Here is a 17152-nt window from a genome sequence, read left to right as displayed (position 1 = left end):
ACACCGGATTATGTCAAGTGGCGACTCTGAATAAAATAAAAAAAATGTAAATAATCCTTTTTCGAAACAATCTTTTCTTTTGTCACTTTAATTAATAAAACACTTTCGAAATCTAAAATCAATCCTTTTGGGGTTAAAAAAGGGTTTTGACAGTTATTTCAACAAAAATGTAAAATGCACTGGTTGAAGCATGGTGACCTGAATACAAAGGTGTTTCATAGCAGTTTGAAAGCAAGAAGGAGAGCTAACCGCATATTCACTGTGTGAGATTCTGAAGGAAATATGACTACGAATATGAAGAGCATAGAAAAAGCATTTGTAGACTTCTATATTGAGTTATTAGGGAAGTCGATCCTAATAGGAATCATGTATGCAACTATACTGTGCGACAGGGGCCCGTTGTGACAAGGGAGGAAAGGGATATGTTGGAGAAGGATGTTGAGGTTGATGAAACCAAACAAGCACTATGGGGCATAGATGGGATAAAGCGCCGGGACCTGATGGGTACGGAAGCTAGTTCTTCAAAGATTGCTGGGAGACGGTTAAATGGGATCTGACAGCAGCGATCCAGGAATTCTTCAGGGCTGGAAAGATGCTGAAAGTATGGAATCATACCTTGATCACGTTAGTTCCTAAATCTGACCACGCAGAAAGTGTCACTGAATACCGACCAATCGCTTGCTGCAACACCATCTATACAGTGATATCGAAGCTGCTCACAAACAGATTAAAGGAAGTATTGCCTAATATCATTTCTGATAATCAAAGTGCATTTGTAACTGGAAGAACAATTGTCCAAAATATACTTATTAGTCAAGATATTGTGAGGATGTACAATAGAAACCAATGCAAGAAGAGTTTGTTTGATTAAGATTGATTTGAAAAAGGCGTATGATTCTGTGGAATGGGGGTTTGTGGAGGAGATGCTGCATGCACTAAACTTCCCTCCTAAGTTCATTTGATGGACCATGACGTGTATCACTACAACCCAATATGCACTGGCTATTAATGGAGGTGTGTATGGATGTATTGAAGATAAGAGAGGATTACGACAAGGGGATCCGATATCCACACTGCTGTTTGTCATATGTACTGGAATATTTTACCAGAATAATGAAGGAAGTGGCAGCCACAAAGGAATTTCAATTTCACACAAAATGCAAGAACTTGAAGTTGAATCATATGTGTTTTGCGGACAATGTTCTATTATTCTGCGCAGGTGAGTTTCAATCAGTTTTACTGATGTTAAGGGGGTTAAAAACATTCTCCAACGCTTCGGGGTTGGAAACTAGTGCATCAAAATCCAACATATTTTGTGTGAATATGGACCCAAAGGTAGCTGCTGATCTGTGTGAACGAACAGGATACTCAAGAGGTGCACTTCCATTTCGGTACTTGGAGGTGCCTATTTCTGCAAAGAAGCTCTCTAAAATGGACTGCGAAGTGTTAATTGATAAGCTCACACTGAGAATTAAGAGGTGGGGCACACGACACTTGTCATATGCAGGCAGGGTCGTATTGGTTAACGTTGTGTTATTACATATGCACAGTTATTGGGCATCCATCTTTATCCTACCCAAGCTAGTTCTCAAAGAGATAAAGAATATCTGCAGGAACTTCTTGTGGGAGGGGAAAGCTGGCTCGAATAAGGCCCCTTTGGTGGCTTGGGACCTGGTGTGTAGACCCAAGAAACAGGGTGGGCTTGGGCTTATAAGAATGTAAAGTGTGGAATGAAGATGCTATTGCAAAATACGTATGGAATATTGCTCAAAAAGCGGATAATCTTTGGGTAAAGTGGGTAAATCAAGTATATTTAAAAGGGGGAAATTGGTGGCAGTATTCACACCCTAAAGATTGTTGTTGGTATTGGAAAAAGGTATGTAAGACGAGGGATATATTCGCGGCTGGATATGCCCAACTGGGATGGCTCACCTCAAATGGTGAATGCACGATTGGAAGTGGATATGAATGGAGGCGAGGTGAGAGGAATACATGGCCTTGGTATAGATGGATATGGAACAGGGGATTTAGGACCAAACAGAGCTTCATTTGTTGGTTGCTGATACAAAACAAATTGCTTACGCGGGATAGATTGATGCGTATGGGGATCGCGCAGGATGATAGATGCTTGGTATGTGGTGACTATGCAGAATCCATCAATCATTTGTCCTTTGAATGTGCCTTTTCTAAGATTTGTCTGACGAAGCTGCTCGGGTGGCTAAGGAAAGGAATCACATGTTGGGATTTCAAAGGATTATGGAAAAGGCTGGCACGGTGCACTAAGCGGAAAGGGTGTAGAGAACTAGTACTGGCGGCCCTTGCTGCACTGATATACAGAGTATGGAAGGCGAGAAACACAGCATTATGGGAGGCCAAAGTACCTAGGCCTTCCCAGATAATGGAGCGGATTATTACGGAATGCAAATATAGAAAAGAGATGTTTTTGGCACGGCAAAAAAGCAGCCAAAACAGGGACTGGCAGAGATTTGTTAATTTGATAATTCTGCTGAAGTTGCTGGCAGAGGCGGAACCACGTGGTGCCTCGAGGGTGCACGTGTACCCAGTAACTTTTAAAAAAATTGTATATATACATACATACATATATATATATATATATATATATATCCTACTAAAGTGTTATTATATTTAACTGTGCACCTTCAATAATAATACTTGTGTGGATACACTGGTTTGGAACTCAAATGCTAATGCCCTTCTGGCCTGACGTCTTCTTGATGGACTCTCACGATTTTTTCATTTTACTTCTCCTTTATATATTTAAATGCCACCAGCTAGGCAGTCACCTCATCTCACCCCACCTCTCCTTAATTAATATATATGCACACAACTTGATGCTAATAGGTACACATTTCTTCCTTTCATTTTTTTTATTTTTTGATTCAAGTTTGGGTAATGTTAATTGCTTTTAATATTTACTTGTTGCTTGAAAGTTAGCATGCACATTTTTTTTTTCTTGCTTCTATTTAAGTTCATGGGATTTGATTAAAAATAAATAAATAATTATTTTTACTTATATTCTTGATGAATTTTTTATTTTATAGGAATTTGTTATTGATTCTTGTGAATTGAAATGGATAGATATCATTCTCCTCAACCAAATTCTAGTTTTAAAGACAATTATCATCGCCTTAGCAAAAGCAAAAAAGGGCAAAAAAAAAAGCTTCAAGGTTCATTATATTTAAGCACAAATTACAAATAAAGCGTGAGATTTAACAAAAAAAGGCATAAAGGAGAAAAATTATATAAATATATGTTTAGTTCAAGACTAATAATATAAGCATGAATGACAAATATATGAACACAGAAATTTTTTTTTTTTTTATTAAGTGAAATATCAATTGTTTAGTGTTGGTATCTCCAGAAAAGCCCCATTGACAAGGGAAAGTATATCTTATAAATTAAAACCTAAACTGCACATTAAACAAGGCGAGCGATCAACACAAATTTGAGTATTTATTCAGAACTTATGTGTGCCTTTGACAATACTAGTGCACCCCAAACTTCAAATCCTGGGTTCGCCTCTGGTTTCTGGTTAGGAGCTATAGGTTGGTAAAGAACTATGAAAAATGTAACTTGTCGAGTGGAGATTAACAAAAGTTTTTTTCTTCACCTTACCATCCTTTAGATTCCATTTTCTTTTCATTTCTCACCTTACCTTATATTTTGATCACAAAATTAAAAGAGTTGGAGCAATTTATCAATGTATTTAGAACCCCAACAACTAAAATCCAAAGCGTTAGAGCTCATGGTTATATCTAAAGGACAATATTTGATCTACCCAAGCATACGAGATAACATTGATTAAGAACTCATGCACGCTCCATGGCGTTCACTTCAAGCAGGGTGCAACGTAATGGCCTTTTTACCAATCCAAAAGGAAAACAAAAGCAGAATCCTAGGTACGCAGAGGACGATAATTAGACAGACTACGCAAGTTATTGTAGAAAGTGTCGAGCTAAATCAAGACGTAGGCAAGCTCAGGCCAAGTTGATTCAACTTATACCATGGTTTCAAGTCTAAAATTTGGTAGAGCAAACTCTACCTCAAAAGGCATGATGGTGCAAAACAGTAGCATCATCTTACTGAACGTGAAAGAAAATCATCTTTTCTTCCTGCTGCCAAATCCACCTTAGCAAATACCGTAAGCAACTACTAACATTAACGGATAAACCTAGAGATTTGCAAAAAAAAAAACCGAAACGTCAGAGTTCGTCTGCTAAAGAAAAACCTCAAATACTAAACCAACTAGTATAGGAAAAACATGCAAATTATACATTAAAAAGAGATGACTTGAAAGATCAGGACCAGCTTTATACATTTGTGTAACAAAATAACTAGCACTAGGCAATTCCCCTAGCTAGGACTAACTTCTAACTTGCTAATCACTAATTAATTAATTAATGTTTAATTTAACTAATTAGTTACTCACTACATATTATTAGTTTAACTAAGTGGTCCCCACAACTAATTAGTGAGTATGGATTTGTTGTTTACATTAAAGCCAACCTACGTATATTGTTTGGGATAGGCAAAGTTATCACATAAATCAGGCAAAGTGAGGTATTCTACACCATAAAGATCCAAACTTTCTACTTACAGAGTCGGGTGATGTTGATATCCCTTGAGCACTCACGAACTCGTGAAAAATAAAAAGCAACATTACATAGTATATTGTTTTTTCATGACTAAGAGTTGATACAAAATAAAAACAAAGATGAATTGTAAACAACCTTAGTCTCGTCATCTCCAGAAAGAAGGAGGTCATACACATTCCGAGCCACACTTCCAACACCCAAACCAGATAAAGTTACCACATTTTTTATTGGTCTTTTGTGAAAACCAGCAGCTTCATGTTTAAGAAACTCAAAAATAAACTTTCTTGAAGATCACATTGTTGGGATTTGAGGAGCAAGAATGGGGTAGCTGCTATGGGAGAGAGTAGCTAGGATATGAAGAAGCGGCAAGAGTGAGTGAATTTCTGCCCTTTGCAAAAACATGTACTATGCACTCTGCTAGTGCACTGGTATACTAGTGTAGTGGAAACTTGTCCTACTGTGATGATAATACCCGACTCTCAAATCATCTGTTTTGCCATCTTATGTTAATCATCATCTATTTTTACTGCTACTAATTATTATTACTGTTGTTGTAGCTAGCTTGCTTGCTAGGAGGTAATATAACACCCTGACATATTTTATTTAAATATTATTCAAATATCATACTTTTTAAAATATTCTCTCTTTTTTTTTTATGTATATATAGTGTAGGTTGAACCCTTTGACTCATTCGTATGTTTACTTTTTAAATTTTTGAATCCCCTTAGTATTAATCTTGACTCTGCTATTGTCGATGTATATACAGTCACAAGCTATGTTACAGTATAAAACTTTAAAGGTTTCAAGTAATATACACCTTCAGAGTGTAAAGACACATTTTCATTAATCAAGAAGAGACAAAAAAAAAAAATTTAAATTTTTTTTCCATGTTTTACCCTTTGCATTAATTACTTTTTCTTCAAAGCAAAAATATAAACATCATTTAATAAGGGTACTATGATAAACTAGCCATGTTATTAATTATTTTTCTTAATCAATGTGTCATCTCAATTTGAGACGGAGGAAATACCTTATTTTACGAAATCTTATAAGTGAATAATTAACTTGATAGTGTAAAAACCATTTACGCCTATAATAGATGACCTGAGGTTCTGTCAAGAATAAATTTGTTGACAAAAGGTCTAGGTATATCCTACCATCTTGAACCACACTTATAATATTACGAGGAGTATGTTATCTTATTATTATAGTTATAGTGCATAAACTTTACAAGCTTGATAAGTAATACATACGGACAATGCTTAGTATAAATAATTTTTACACCAGCAAATAATTCCTAATTATTAAAGCAAGTAATGTGTGTATATTCTGATTTTTAAAATTAGCTAAATTAAATAAACTTCAAATCCATTCCTTAAAACTCAATGGCACAAAGGTACAGCAGCTTTGTTGAAACTCGAATCTTTTGGCCTCCAAAGTTTGCCTTTACGGTGAAATCATATCACAATGTCAGTGTCTTTTTGAAGCGGATGTTTTTTTTTTCCAGAGGTATTTGACTTTATTATTCGTAAATAATATATGGAGTATTACATAGTTTATGAAATATATTTTGAAACATGTGTCTTATCATCTTTTTGTTTATGTTCATCCTCAAAAATAAAATTATGCTACTATTTCGAAACTATCCCGAATAATTTAAGTAATATAGATCATTTTTACATCATTTTTATTTGATGTAATAGATAACATATTTGATTTTAAATATTATCTTTTGAATGACTTAATAATAAAAAATATTATGTATATTATTAACAAGACTTAGGGTCATAGGATTCGGAACTCCAATTGAAATCATTGTTTGTTATTCATGAAATCGATGCAAAATTTCAACTTTGACTTTGTACGAATTTTATAAACAAACACAAATTTATAAAAAAAACTTAGAAATTAGGGTGCAAATCATTACTAGTATACAAGAGTGGACAAATTATTTAGACTACAACCACCATAGATTCTAAGAAGGGAGAATAGGAAATGGTGGCTTGTAATTTGCAATCATGTGTGACTGACTTGTGTATTAATGAAGTCTTCAAGTGTTGTAGTCTGCTGCTGGAAAATCCTGGCATTTCTTTCAATCCAAATGACATGCACTACTGCTACTAAGCTGGCTTTGAGAATCATTCCTCTTGAGTGCTTAACACCAGATTGTTGTCTTACCCATTGCCAAATTGTATCCCATCCTCTAGAACTATAACCAAATTCAGAATGGAGAACCATATGCCACATGTTATGTTGCATTCAAAAAATAAATGGTCCTGATGCCTCTGGAGAAAGACACAAAGCTTCATTCACCTTCAAGCTCCATTTCGTTAACCTGGCTTTGGTCCTGAGTCAATTATGCATACACAACCATAAGATAAAACACTTGCTTTGGTTCAACAATGTTAGACCTTTCTCCATGGAACATTTTCTGTAGTACCTCTTAATTGTTTTTAGGCTTTGGCAATCTGAACTTCCCTTTCCTCAGTAGCACATTAGAATTGACAACGTCATGCCAATACTTCCTCGTAGCAATTTAGCACAACAACATATTCTTTTCAAGATAAAGTAACATCTCTTAGGACTATCTATAGCTCATCCTTGAGTTCAGAATCTTCGGATGCAGACTCTTCTGCCTTTGTTCGTCTTCTTCTTCCTCAACTTTTGCATCAGCACTAATGCTTAGACTGCTCTTAACTGACTGTAGATGTGGGAGGCAAAATCCTTTGGATCACTGAGCTCGAAGCCACTCTCCATTAAAGCTGTTTGGTATATAAGTTTTACTCTCAGTTTCACGTTCTCATCCTGAAAAGCATGTAAATAAATCAGTTAGAGATAAACTCAATCAAATTATTAAGTTGGAATTTGAGTAAACATAGAGGTGACGGACCTCTGGGTTTGTGAACGCATAATTTTCTCCATAAATGAACTCCAACCGTATTTTGATGTCAGCACTACTACACAAGGGGAGTCAGCCAAACGGTTGCTAATCTTGACATCTTCAACGTTGTCACTAGCAAGAGTAGTCTTCCACCACTTGGTTAGTGGCTTGAATGACTCCTTGAGCTCTTTGGTTTTCGAATCCTTAAGCTTTAATCCCTCTTTAAACACATTCTGGAACTTTTTGTCCTCATAATCCTTAAGATATTGCATGTGGTATTCATCTACAGAATCCGTGAAGACTATGACCTAGAAAATGAGAGCAGGCAGTTTAGAGAACCAAGTTTTCATGGCTGGACTTTATGAATGTATATATAAATGAGAATTCAATGATGATGAAGAAAAATATATGAATAGTTATCTAAAAATATAACATCACTCTTCAACTACACCGAAACTGAATTCTTTTTTGATCGTTAATATTGAAATTGAAGTCATACCTCATAGTCATTCTTATTAAGCCTCTCGAGGAAGGGAGATTTCTCCAACTGCTCTTTACTGGCTCCTGTGACGTAGAAGATATCCTTTTTACCAGATTTCATTCTTGATATGTATTGGTCGAGTGAGGTTAATTTACCATCTGATTTGGAGCTGTAAATATGCACAACGAACCTATACATCAATAACTGAAAAAACAAAAACGATCAAGTATAAGACTAGAGAGGGAAAAAGAGTACATACGTCTCAAATCGGAGAAGTTTAGCTAAGCGGTTTCGGTTAGTTGCATCCTCTATAATACCAAGCTTTGGCGACTTTCAAAATTCACTCCAGAATTTCGCATATTGACCTTTCTTCTCATTATCATCACTGGACTCTTCAACATTTGCAATGACATACCCAAGAATGAGAATAACATACTTTTATTTAATTAGACAATTTAAATTTAGGAATATAAATTAGACCTTTCTTCTTGTCATTAATTTCATCCGGATTCTCTTCGGCAAGTTTGCGGATCATGTCAAGGGCCTTACGGATGAGTTTTTTCTTAATCGTCTTCAAACTGATGTGCTGCTGAAGCATTTTTCTTGGGTCGTTGAGGGGTAAGGTGTCGGAATCAACAAGACCCTGGCATAAATGGCACCACAATAAGTATTAACATAAATTTTAATAGAATCGGTTATGTATTAACAAGAGACCAAGGATTTTTTATATAAGGTCAGAGAAGTATTAGATGAACTAAAATTACCATTAGGAAATTCAAGTACTTGGGCAACAACTCATTAAATTCATCTGAGATGAAGACCTGTCTGACATATAACTTCAAGTTGGATTGTTTTGTTTTGTGTTGTAGTAGCTCTCGTATAAATCATGACGGGCCTTAGGAGGGATAAATAGAACAGACTTGAACTATTCATCCATCACCTTCGGCAATCAGCATTGAAGTGACTCAAGCCATGGGTTTGTTGTCACCGAAATCCTGATAAAATAGCAAACAGATTTTCAACGAACAAAAACCAATGGTCAAGAAACTTAAGTCGCATACCACATTTGCATTGGAAGGAAATGTATGAATATTTACCTCAGCCAAAGAGTGATAGAACTTTGTATATTCTTCATCCGTTACTTCCTTTGGATTCCGAAGCCATATAGCTTTCATGTCATTTAGAAGCTCCCACTCATATGTGGTTTCCTTCACTTTCTTAGTTTTAGTCTTTTTCTCATCATCAGCCTTCTCTGCATCTTCTTCTTCTACCTCTTCCTCAGAAGAACTGCTTTCAGCTGTTCACAACATTGACAGATAATAAGACCACTGAAAAAGAGAAAAAAAAAAACATAGGAAATGAGGGAGCAGATTTTTTCTTCTTTTTCTACTGTTAACATGTTTACTTGGTCAGTTTTCACAAGTTATCATCCTCTTCTCCATACAGGAAGAAAAAAAGGATGGAACAGTTCACTCCGCAAGTATGCTACATTCAGACTGATTAAAACCGAAACAACATTTTGCACGTCAAGAAAGGGGAATCATGCATACATGTTTCGTCTTCATCAACGGACTCGTCCTCATCAGCAGGAACTTCCTTCTCAACCTCTTTGCTTGCCCATAAATGTATAGGGAAGTCGATGAATTCAGAATATTTCTTCACCAATTCCTGAAATCATGGTGTCAAAGATTAAGCCACTTCAAGAACCGAAACAGGAGTAAACTCAACAATAATATAGTGGTTCATGTATATAAGAAAGACTGAAAGCTAGAATACCAATCAGATAGATCAAATTTCACAGTAAGAAAGCTAAAGTTCCTCATTCAATACAATAGTGAGTAATGGCAACAGAAATCAGGGTTCGTTTTTCCTCATCTAGACGAGGCTAACAATCAAGATACAATAGCACAAATAGAACATGCAAAAAAAAAGAAACATCCCAAAGTACCAGGATACTTATGTTCAATTCAACGAATGAAAAATTTACCGTCAGCCGTATGCGTTTCCATACATTCATCTTCCATTCAACAAATGAAAATTTACTATCAGCCATGAGCTTTTCCATTCACTCATCCCGGCCAAAGACTTAAGACGCATGATTTGACCCCTTACTAGTTACTCTATTGTTAGAGTCTGCACTTTTGCTGAAGTTGAAAAAAATGATAGAAGTGTAAGGAGTAGCCATTGTGTAGTTTAGATGAAGTTCTAATAATATGTATATCAGATATTTAAAGAGGACAAATACAACAACAACAACAAACCCGGTGTATTCCCACCTAGTGTAGTCCGGGGGTAAGATGTACGCAGTCCATACCACTACTTCAGGAGAAGTAGAAAGGTTGTTTCCGATAGACCCCGGCTCAAGACAAGGAATAATAAACTTAAAAGAGGACAAATAGAAAGGATATATTTTAAGTCACATCAAGGTCGGGATTATTTATTTCCAAATATTTCAGCAGTATAGAAATCCATGACCTACTATTCCAGATACAAGAGGCATCAGAACAGATAACAACGGGGTTATTGATGACTTATAAAAGATGAAAACTGTGAGATGCACCAATTAGTTAACGATATATGGAGAAATTTTCCTTCATTGTCATCAGTCTACTCACCTTAAGTTTGAACTCATCCAACTATTCCCCTGCTTCATCTCTTAGATGCAGTCTAATTTCAGTTCCACAGCCAAGAGGTTCATTCCATGTATCCTCAGAAATGGCAAATGCGCCATCAGCCTTTGATTCCCAGGCATATCTATCTGCACACAGATATTAACAAGCAAGTATTACATCACCAGTAACTTCCAATCAAATAGAAAATATATGTATTCACTCCGACCATACTGTTTGTCATCATTGTGCTTGCTGATGACTTCAACATAGTCAGCCACAAGATACACAGAGTAGAACCCAACACCAAATTGCCCGATCAGATTAAGGTCACCATTTGTCTGCATCTTCTCGACAAATGTTGTATAACAAAAATAACTGTATAACATTCGGCTTCATGATCACCAATCGTTCAAACTTAAGGTCTCACACTTCACATAATTTACAACTCGATCTCACGCATAACTCCCACATGAAGATTATAAAACAACATATCCATGAACACTGGCCCACTTAAACTTCATAACAATAATAATTGGTCCTAATCATATAGCCTATCTTATTCACAATCCAATAACACATCCTTCTTTCACTCGTCACTACTATCTATCCTTCATACCCAACTTAACATAGTTCATAGCTCTCTACGTCTTAACTTAAATTCCTCTTGCAATCTGGAGAGCGCCTAGATTAACAACACTTACCCACAGAGTACTTCCATCACTAACCTATACTTTCTGTCATACAAATACCGTCAACACCCGTTTCATACCTCGAACAAACTATATCACTTCCTATTAACCCAATTGCATGCAAAAAGGGATTTCGCTATATTTATGCTCAACAAATCACACTTACCATCCTTCTTACTACTACACCTCCATATCCCACATTTTCAGCCAGCACAAGGAACAAGATGAACTACAAGTTGCTAGTGGATCGAAATAGGCCTCACACGGTTTCACTAGACTTTGGTTTTGTGTTTTGATCAAGAAAGTTATATGAATAACAAAGTAACTATGCTAGTGAATCGAAATAGACCCCACACGGCTTCACTAGACTTTGGTTTGTATTTTGAACAAGAAAATGAGATGAATAACAAAGAAGCTATGCTAGTGAATCGAAAGAGCCCCACACGGCTTCACTAGACTTTGATTTTTCACAAACATAATGATAACAAGATTACATAATACAAGAGATAGAAACTTGACACACAACATTCAACGATCTAAGAATACACCTTACTCTGTCTTAATTAAATAACTCATAAGAATGAGGGCATAACTTTCAACTTAAGGAACTTAACACACTAGAGAGCTCCTCTCAAGCCCTTTCTGTAACTTTTGAAATTTCTTCTAGAAAATATAGAAGCATTACCTGGGGAAGAACTGGAGCTTGTAAATCATGTTATCTCAAAAATAATACATAGAGGGAGAAGTATAGATTAACATTGTAAATTCTGAGGAGGAATCTGAAAGCACATCTAACCTAGGCTTAGTTCACGACTTTTATGAACATGAATAAAGTACTTCAATCTTTGGAAGTCAAAAGCACTGACAGGATACTTTCTAGCTCTCTTACAATCCCATAACTATCTACGGAGAATTAAGCTTAACTGTTTCTGATACCTTGAAAATGAGGCAGAGTTGGCCAGAATAGAGTAAGATGAGAATCTATATAAGCTTCTTGGAGAACCTTTTTATAGCACGATCTTAGACTTGAAAGAAGAGAAACATTTTCTAAATGCCCTGTAGCCTCTCGAAGAAAAGTACAGACGTCTCCGTACCGTTCTGCAAGAATCTACTAAACACGACTTCATAGACACCCTAGGACACTTGAACTCTGTGCTCTGATACCAAGTTTGTAACGCCCCGAAATCGGGTTCTGAGACGTCACACGGTGCTTAGGGTCACAAGTGACCCCAAGCTAACCCTTCTACTAGCATAACTCATAAGCAACTGAATAAAAATACAAATCCATACAAATCAGCAGAAATTAACTCTTTTCTAAATCTAATCGATACAAAAATGAAATTTTACAGGATTACAATTCTGCCTTTACAACCAAAATTGAAAACAAAATACATCAACTTCTACTGACTGTCTATGAAGCCTCTACTAGTACTGACTGTAGGTAGCCGGGTCATGACTCTCGACTACCCCAACTCAACACGACTGAATAAAGAAAATACAACACTATAACTCTGCATAACTAACCCAAGCCCTTGAATCAAAAGGACTCATCACCTGCTGACTGGATACCACGAACTGACTGGATTCGAAGGTACAATTATACCTTGTACCTACATTCCGAGAAAATGTAGCCCACATCCGAAGATGTGGGTCAGTACCATGGAAAGGAACCGAGTATATGGGGGTGTATGCAGTTGTATAAACATCATCATCATAAATATTTATAAGAAATATGCAGGATGTATGAAAGACTCACATAGCCCAAAGAAAATCATCATAATCATGAGAGGATGAAATAAGTATAATAACACATGTGAGTCATCATATAATTTGTCAATCACTTTCAGTTCATCAAGAATATCAATTCTCATAATGTAAATATCATTTATATCTTTCGAAAGAATAACTTTCACAATTCCACTTTCAAATCACTTCACCAATCACCATAGACACAAGGAAACACACACACACTGGGAGATCCTATAACCGACATAAACCATGTGGGCTACATGGAGTCCAACGTACAACCCACGTTGGGGAGAGCCGTCCTATCCTTGCCATCGGAGTAGGACTTCCAGTATCAATTCAAAAACACTAGTGATCGCTATATAAATCAGCCTCAGGCTCACATCCTACTGGGGCACGTAGTTCTAGGAAAGTAAGGTCACTTTATACCTCCCACTCGGTGCTAAAGATTACTCGCGGACTTAGCTCAGAAATTTAAATCAGCCTCAGGCTCATATTAAAGAAAATCCACAATAAACACTTCAACAATTTTCATCGGGAGCCAATTTGCTACCCCTTTATCATAATCAATAAAAATGTGGATTTCTTTCATAGTCCAGTTCAAAATAACTCATTCACAACCAAAAGGTCAAATCATTCAAAATATCTGAAATATTCAACATCAACGTGCATATAGCACACATATTCTTAAAGACACAATTTCAAATGGGGTTCAAGACCCAAATATCAAAATCATAGTAAATTTCTTTCAAGATTCATGCTTTATATCACCACACATGTAAATTCATCTTTCAAAATCATAAACATCAAGATTTCATAATAATCATCATAAGATATGGGTTCATGCTTCAAATTCATAAAAATAAAATAAAAATCATGCCTTTGTAAAGAAAATTACTTTTGGGCAGAAGAACGAAAGAGAGTTCTTCTTGAAAAACCCCACATACCTTGAATGATGAACTTTAGATCGATACTCGTTTTTGAGATGTTAATTGTGCCTTTGAATGATGGTTCTTGGAGTTCTTGAACTAGGAACTTGGAATCTTGAATAAATTTGCAGAATTAATGGTGAACTTTGGAGGTTCTTGAAGTTCTTGAACTAGGAACTTGGAATCTTGAATAAATTTGCAGAATTAATGGTGAACTTTGAAGGTTCTTGAAGTTGGATGTAAGAGCTTAGGGTTTTCTTTTTGAGGAAATTTGATGAAATATAACATATAATGCTTCTAATAGGCTTTAATACAGAGTTTGGACAGATTTTGGGTGAGGGAGAATGACCAAAACGACCCTAAAAATCAAATAATTCTCGCATCTGTCCTTTGGTGGACTGTTTTGATAGTCTAAGTAGATCAACCATAACGTTTTACTCCGATATCCAAATTGGATGAAACCAATTTCATTAGAAAGAGGACTCTTATATCTTTCCGTTGATATATAGTATCTCACCCAGATCATTGTGTACGAGGATTTATGATCGTTTGAAGTTGACCCAAAAATTCACTTTTGATAGGCTGAAGTAGATCGACCATAACTTTTTGCTCCGATAGACAAATTGGATGAAACCAATTTCATCGGAAAGAGGACTCGCAGATATTTTCGTTTATATAGAGTAGATCACCTAGATCATTATGTACAAGGAGTTATGATCGTTTAAAGTTGGATAAAAAATACGCCAGGCCTCAGTACTTTTTTTCCTGCACGTTTTACTGTTCACTACTATTCACGGTTCGATCGGAATGTTCATAACTCGTCACTCGGGTGTCCGTTTTGGATGATCCACATATAGTTGGAAAGCTTATTCGATACTCTACGCAATGGTGGGTCATAATCTAAGACATTCCACACGAAAAATTTATAATTCATTCTAGAAAATAGAACCCAACACGTTTACGCACAAAATTTCAACGAAAAATTTCCTGGGGTATTACAATCTGACTCCTCAAAGTCATGATTATTCTGGTAGAATAACGTGAATCCAGTGTAAATTCTGTTTAAGACTAAATATATCCAAATCATGTAGGATTTGGCTATTAGTCCTATATCGAATTTTAATAGGATTGATTAATGATGTTATCCCACTTTAAAAAGGATTAGGAATTTGACTTATTGTGGACACTTAAACGTCCCAGTTCTTGTTGAAGACAACTTTGTTCAGCAGATTCCTTTTTGAAATCAAATTGGGGCCTTTCAGAGTCTATAAAGGGACATCAACGCCCTCTTTAATCATTGTAATTCAGCCTAAGCAGAAATTCAACTCACGTTCTTTTCCTCTTTTTGAGCTTTCAACACTTTGGCGCGTCTGTGGAAGAAGCTTCATAACTCATCGTGGAAGTGTCTGAATCACGAACGGCTTGTAGCGTTGAAAAGTAGACTCGCAAGGCTATGTTCTACGAGAAAACCACGCTCATCTTATCACCAGATCTGCCCAGGTATCGTTTCAAAATCAGACCTTCAGTTCTGTTTCGTCACTGTTTAATTGTTTTGTGCAGTCTCACGAAAACTCTCATATCTTGACTTAGGAATATCAAAATCAAGAGCTGTTTTTTGCGTTGGAAACTAAACTCGTAGATATACGTCTCACGTGAAAACCACATTCATATTGCATCCGAATCGTCCCAGATATTGCTCCGAATACGGCCTTCGAATCCTGGTTCGCTTTTTTATTCAGCTTTACGCAGCGTCACGAGAAATTTCATATCTCAACGCGGAAGTGTCGAAATCAGGTACCGTTTTTTGCATTGAAAATTGATTTGCAGAGCTACGTCTTGTACGGAAACCACAACCATATTGCAACCAAATCGTCCCAGATATTGCTCTGAAAACAGCCTTCTGATCCTGGTTCGCTTGTTATTTCAGCTTTGCGCAGCGTCACGAGAAATTTCATATCTCAATGTGGAAGTATCGGAATTAGGTTCCGTTTTTTGCATTGGAAAGTAGACTCGCAGATCTACGTTTCACATGAAAACCACCATCATTGAACATCTGTATTTCTTCAGGTTCTTTTTTGAAGTTGTAGCCTAAATCTTGTGATACTCTACTTCTCGTCAGATTTGGATACTTTATGAATTTCTTCTTCTACTTCAAGTTTTGGGATGCATAACTTCTGTAATTTGGTGAATTCCGGACTAGAGCAATATTCAAAGTACCACAAGTTATTTTACTAGTCGAGAAGACTTCATTGCTTAGAGATAATGAAGAATCCTTTTGCTTTTGCTTTAAAGATGACATCTTCAAAGGACTCCAAATATGCATTCAGTCTTTATACTTTTCTTTATTTTGCTCTTTTACTATTTATTTTTTTTGTAGAGCCGTTCACATTTTCGACTCATGCAGGCCAGGAGTGATTTGACTTACAATTTAAGATCGTGCATCAATGAGTAGTTTGATTTATAGTTTAGGCTCGTGCATTGAGGAGCAGTTTGACTTGCAGTTTAGGCTCGTGCATCGAGGAGCAGCTTGACTTGTAGTTTAGGCTCGTGCATCGAGGAGCGGCTTGACTTGCAGTTTAGGCTCGTGCATCGAGGAGCAGCTTGACTTGCAGTTTAGGCTCGTGCATCGAGAAGCATCTTGACTTGCAGATTAGGCTCGTGCATCGAGAAGCATCTTGGCTTGCAGGTTAGGCTCATGCATCGAGGAGCAGCTTGACTTGCAGTTTAGGTTGGTGCATTGAGGAGCAGGTTGACTTGCAGTTTAGGCTCGTGCATCAAGGAGCATCTTGACTTGCAGTTTAGGCTCGTGCATCGAGCAGCATCTTGATTTGCAGTTTAGGCTCATGTATCGAGGAGCAGCTTGACTTATAGTTTAGGCTCGTGCATCGAGGACCAGCTTGACTTGCAGTTTAGACTCGTGCATCGAGGAGCATCTTGACTTGCAGTTTAGGCTCGTGCATCGAGGAGCATCTTGACTTGCAGTTTAGGCTCGTGCATCAAGGAGCAGCTTGACTTGTAGTTTAGGCTCGTGCATCGAGGAGCAGCTTGACTTGTAGTTTGGAGCAGCTTGACTTGCAGTTTAGGCTCATGCATCGAGGAGCAGCTTGACTTGCAGTTTAGGCTCGTGCATCGAGGAGCAGCTTGACTTGCTGTTTAGGCTCGTGCATCGAGGAGCAGCTTGACTTACAGTTTAGGCTC

General features: G+C 36.8%; 1 protein-coding gene and 1 pseudogene across 1 annotated transcript; one reads left to right on the top strand and one right to left on the bottom strand.

Annotated features, from left to right (window-relative positions):
• The first annotated feature begins 174 nt into the window (after positions 1-174).
• On the top strand, positions 175-871 carry LOC124898111. Its single transcript, XM_047411736.1, has 3 exons — positions 175-261; positions 393-504; positions 561-871. Exons 1-3 carry the CDS (start codon positions 175-177, stop codon positions 869-871), a joined length of 510 nt encoding a protein of 169 aa, XP_047267692.1.
• Positions 872-6598: 5727 nt separating this feature from the next.
• On the bottom strand, positions 6599-11000 carry LOC107868528 (annotated as a pseudogene).
• Between the last annotated feature and the right edge of the window lie 6152 nt (positions 11001-17152).

This window comes from Capsicum annuum, chromosome 4 (assembly GCF_002878395.1).
Source record: "Capsicum annuum cultivar UCD-10X-F1 chromosome 4, UCD10Xv1.1, whole genome shotgun sequence".
NCBI lineage: Eukaryota > Viridiplantae > Streptophyta > Magnoliopsida > Solanales > Solanaceae > Capsicum > Capsicum annuum.
This window is presented reverse-complemented; position numbering and strand designations above follow the sequence as displayed.

Bases quoted from the DNA above. Each gene is read 5' to 3' on its own strand.
- LOC124898111 (XM_047411736.1), top strand. From the start codon at position 175: ATGCACTGGTTGAAGCATGGTGACCTGAATACAAAGGTGTTTCATAGC. The intron at 262-392 runs GTGTGAGATTCT...ACTGTGCGACAG, and splicing joins GAGCTAACCGCATATTCACT to GGGCCCGTTGTGACAAGGGA. The intron at 505-560 runs GTACGGAAGCTA...GGGATCTGACAG, and splicing joins AAAGCGCCGGGACCTGATGG to CAGCGATCCAGGAATTCTTC.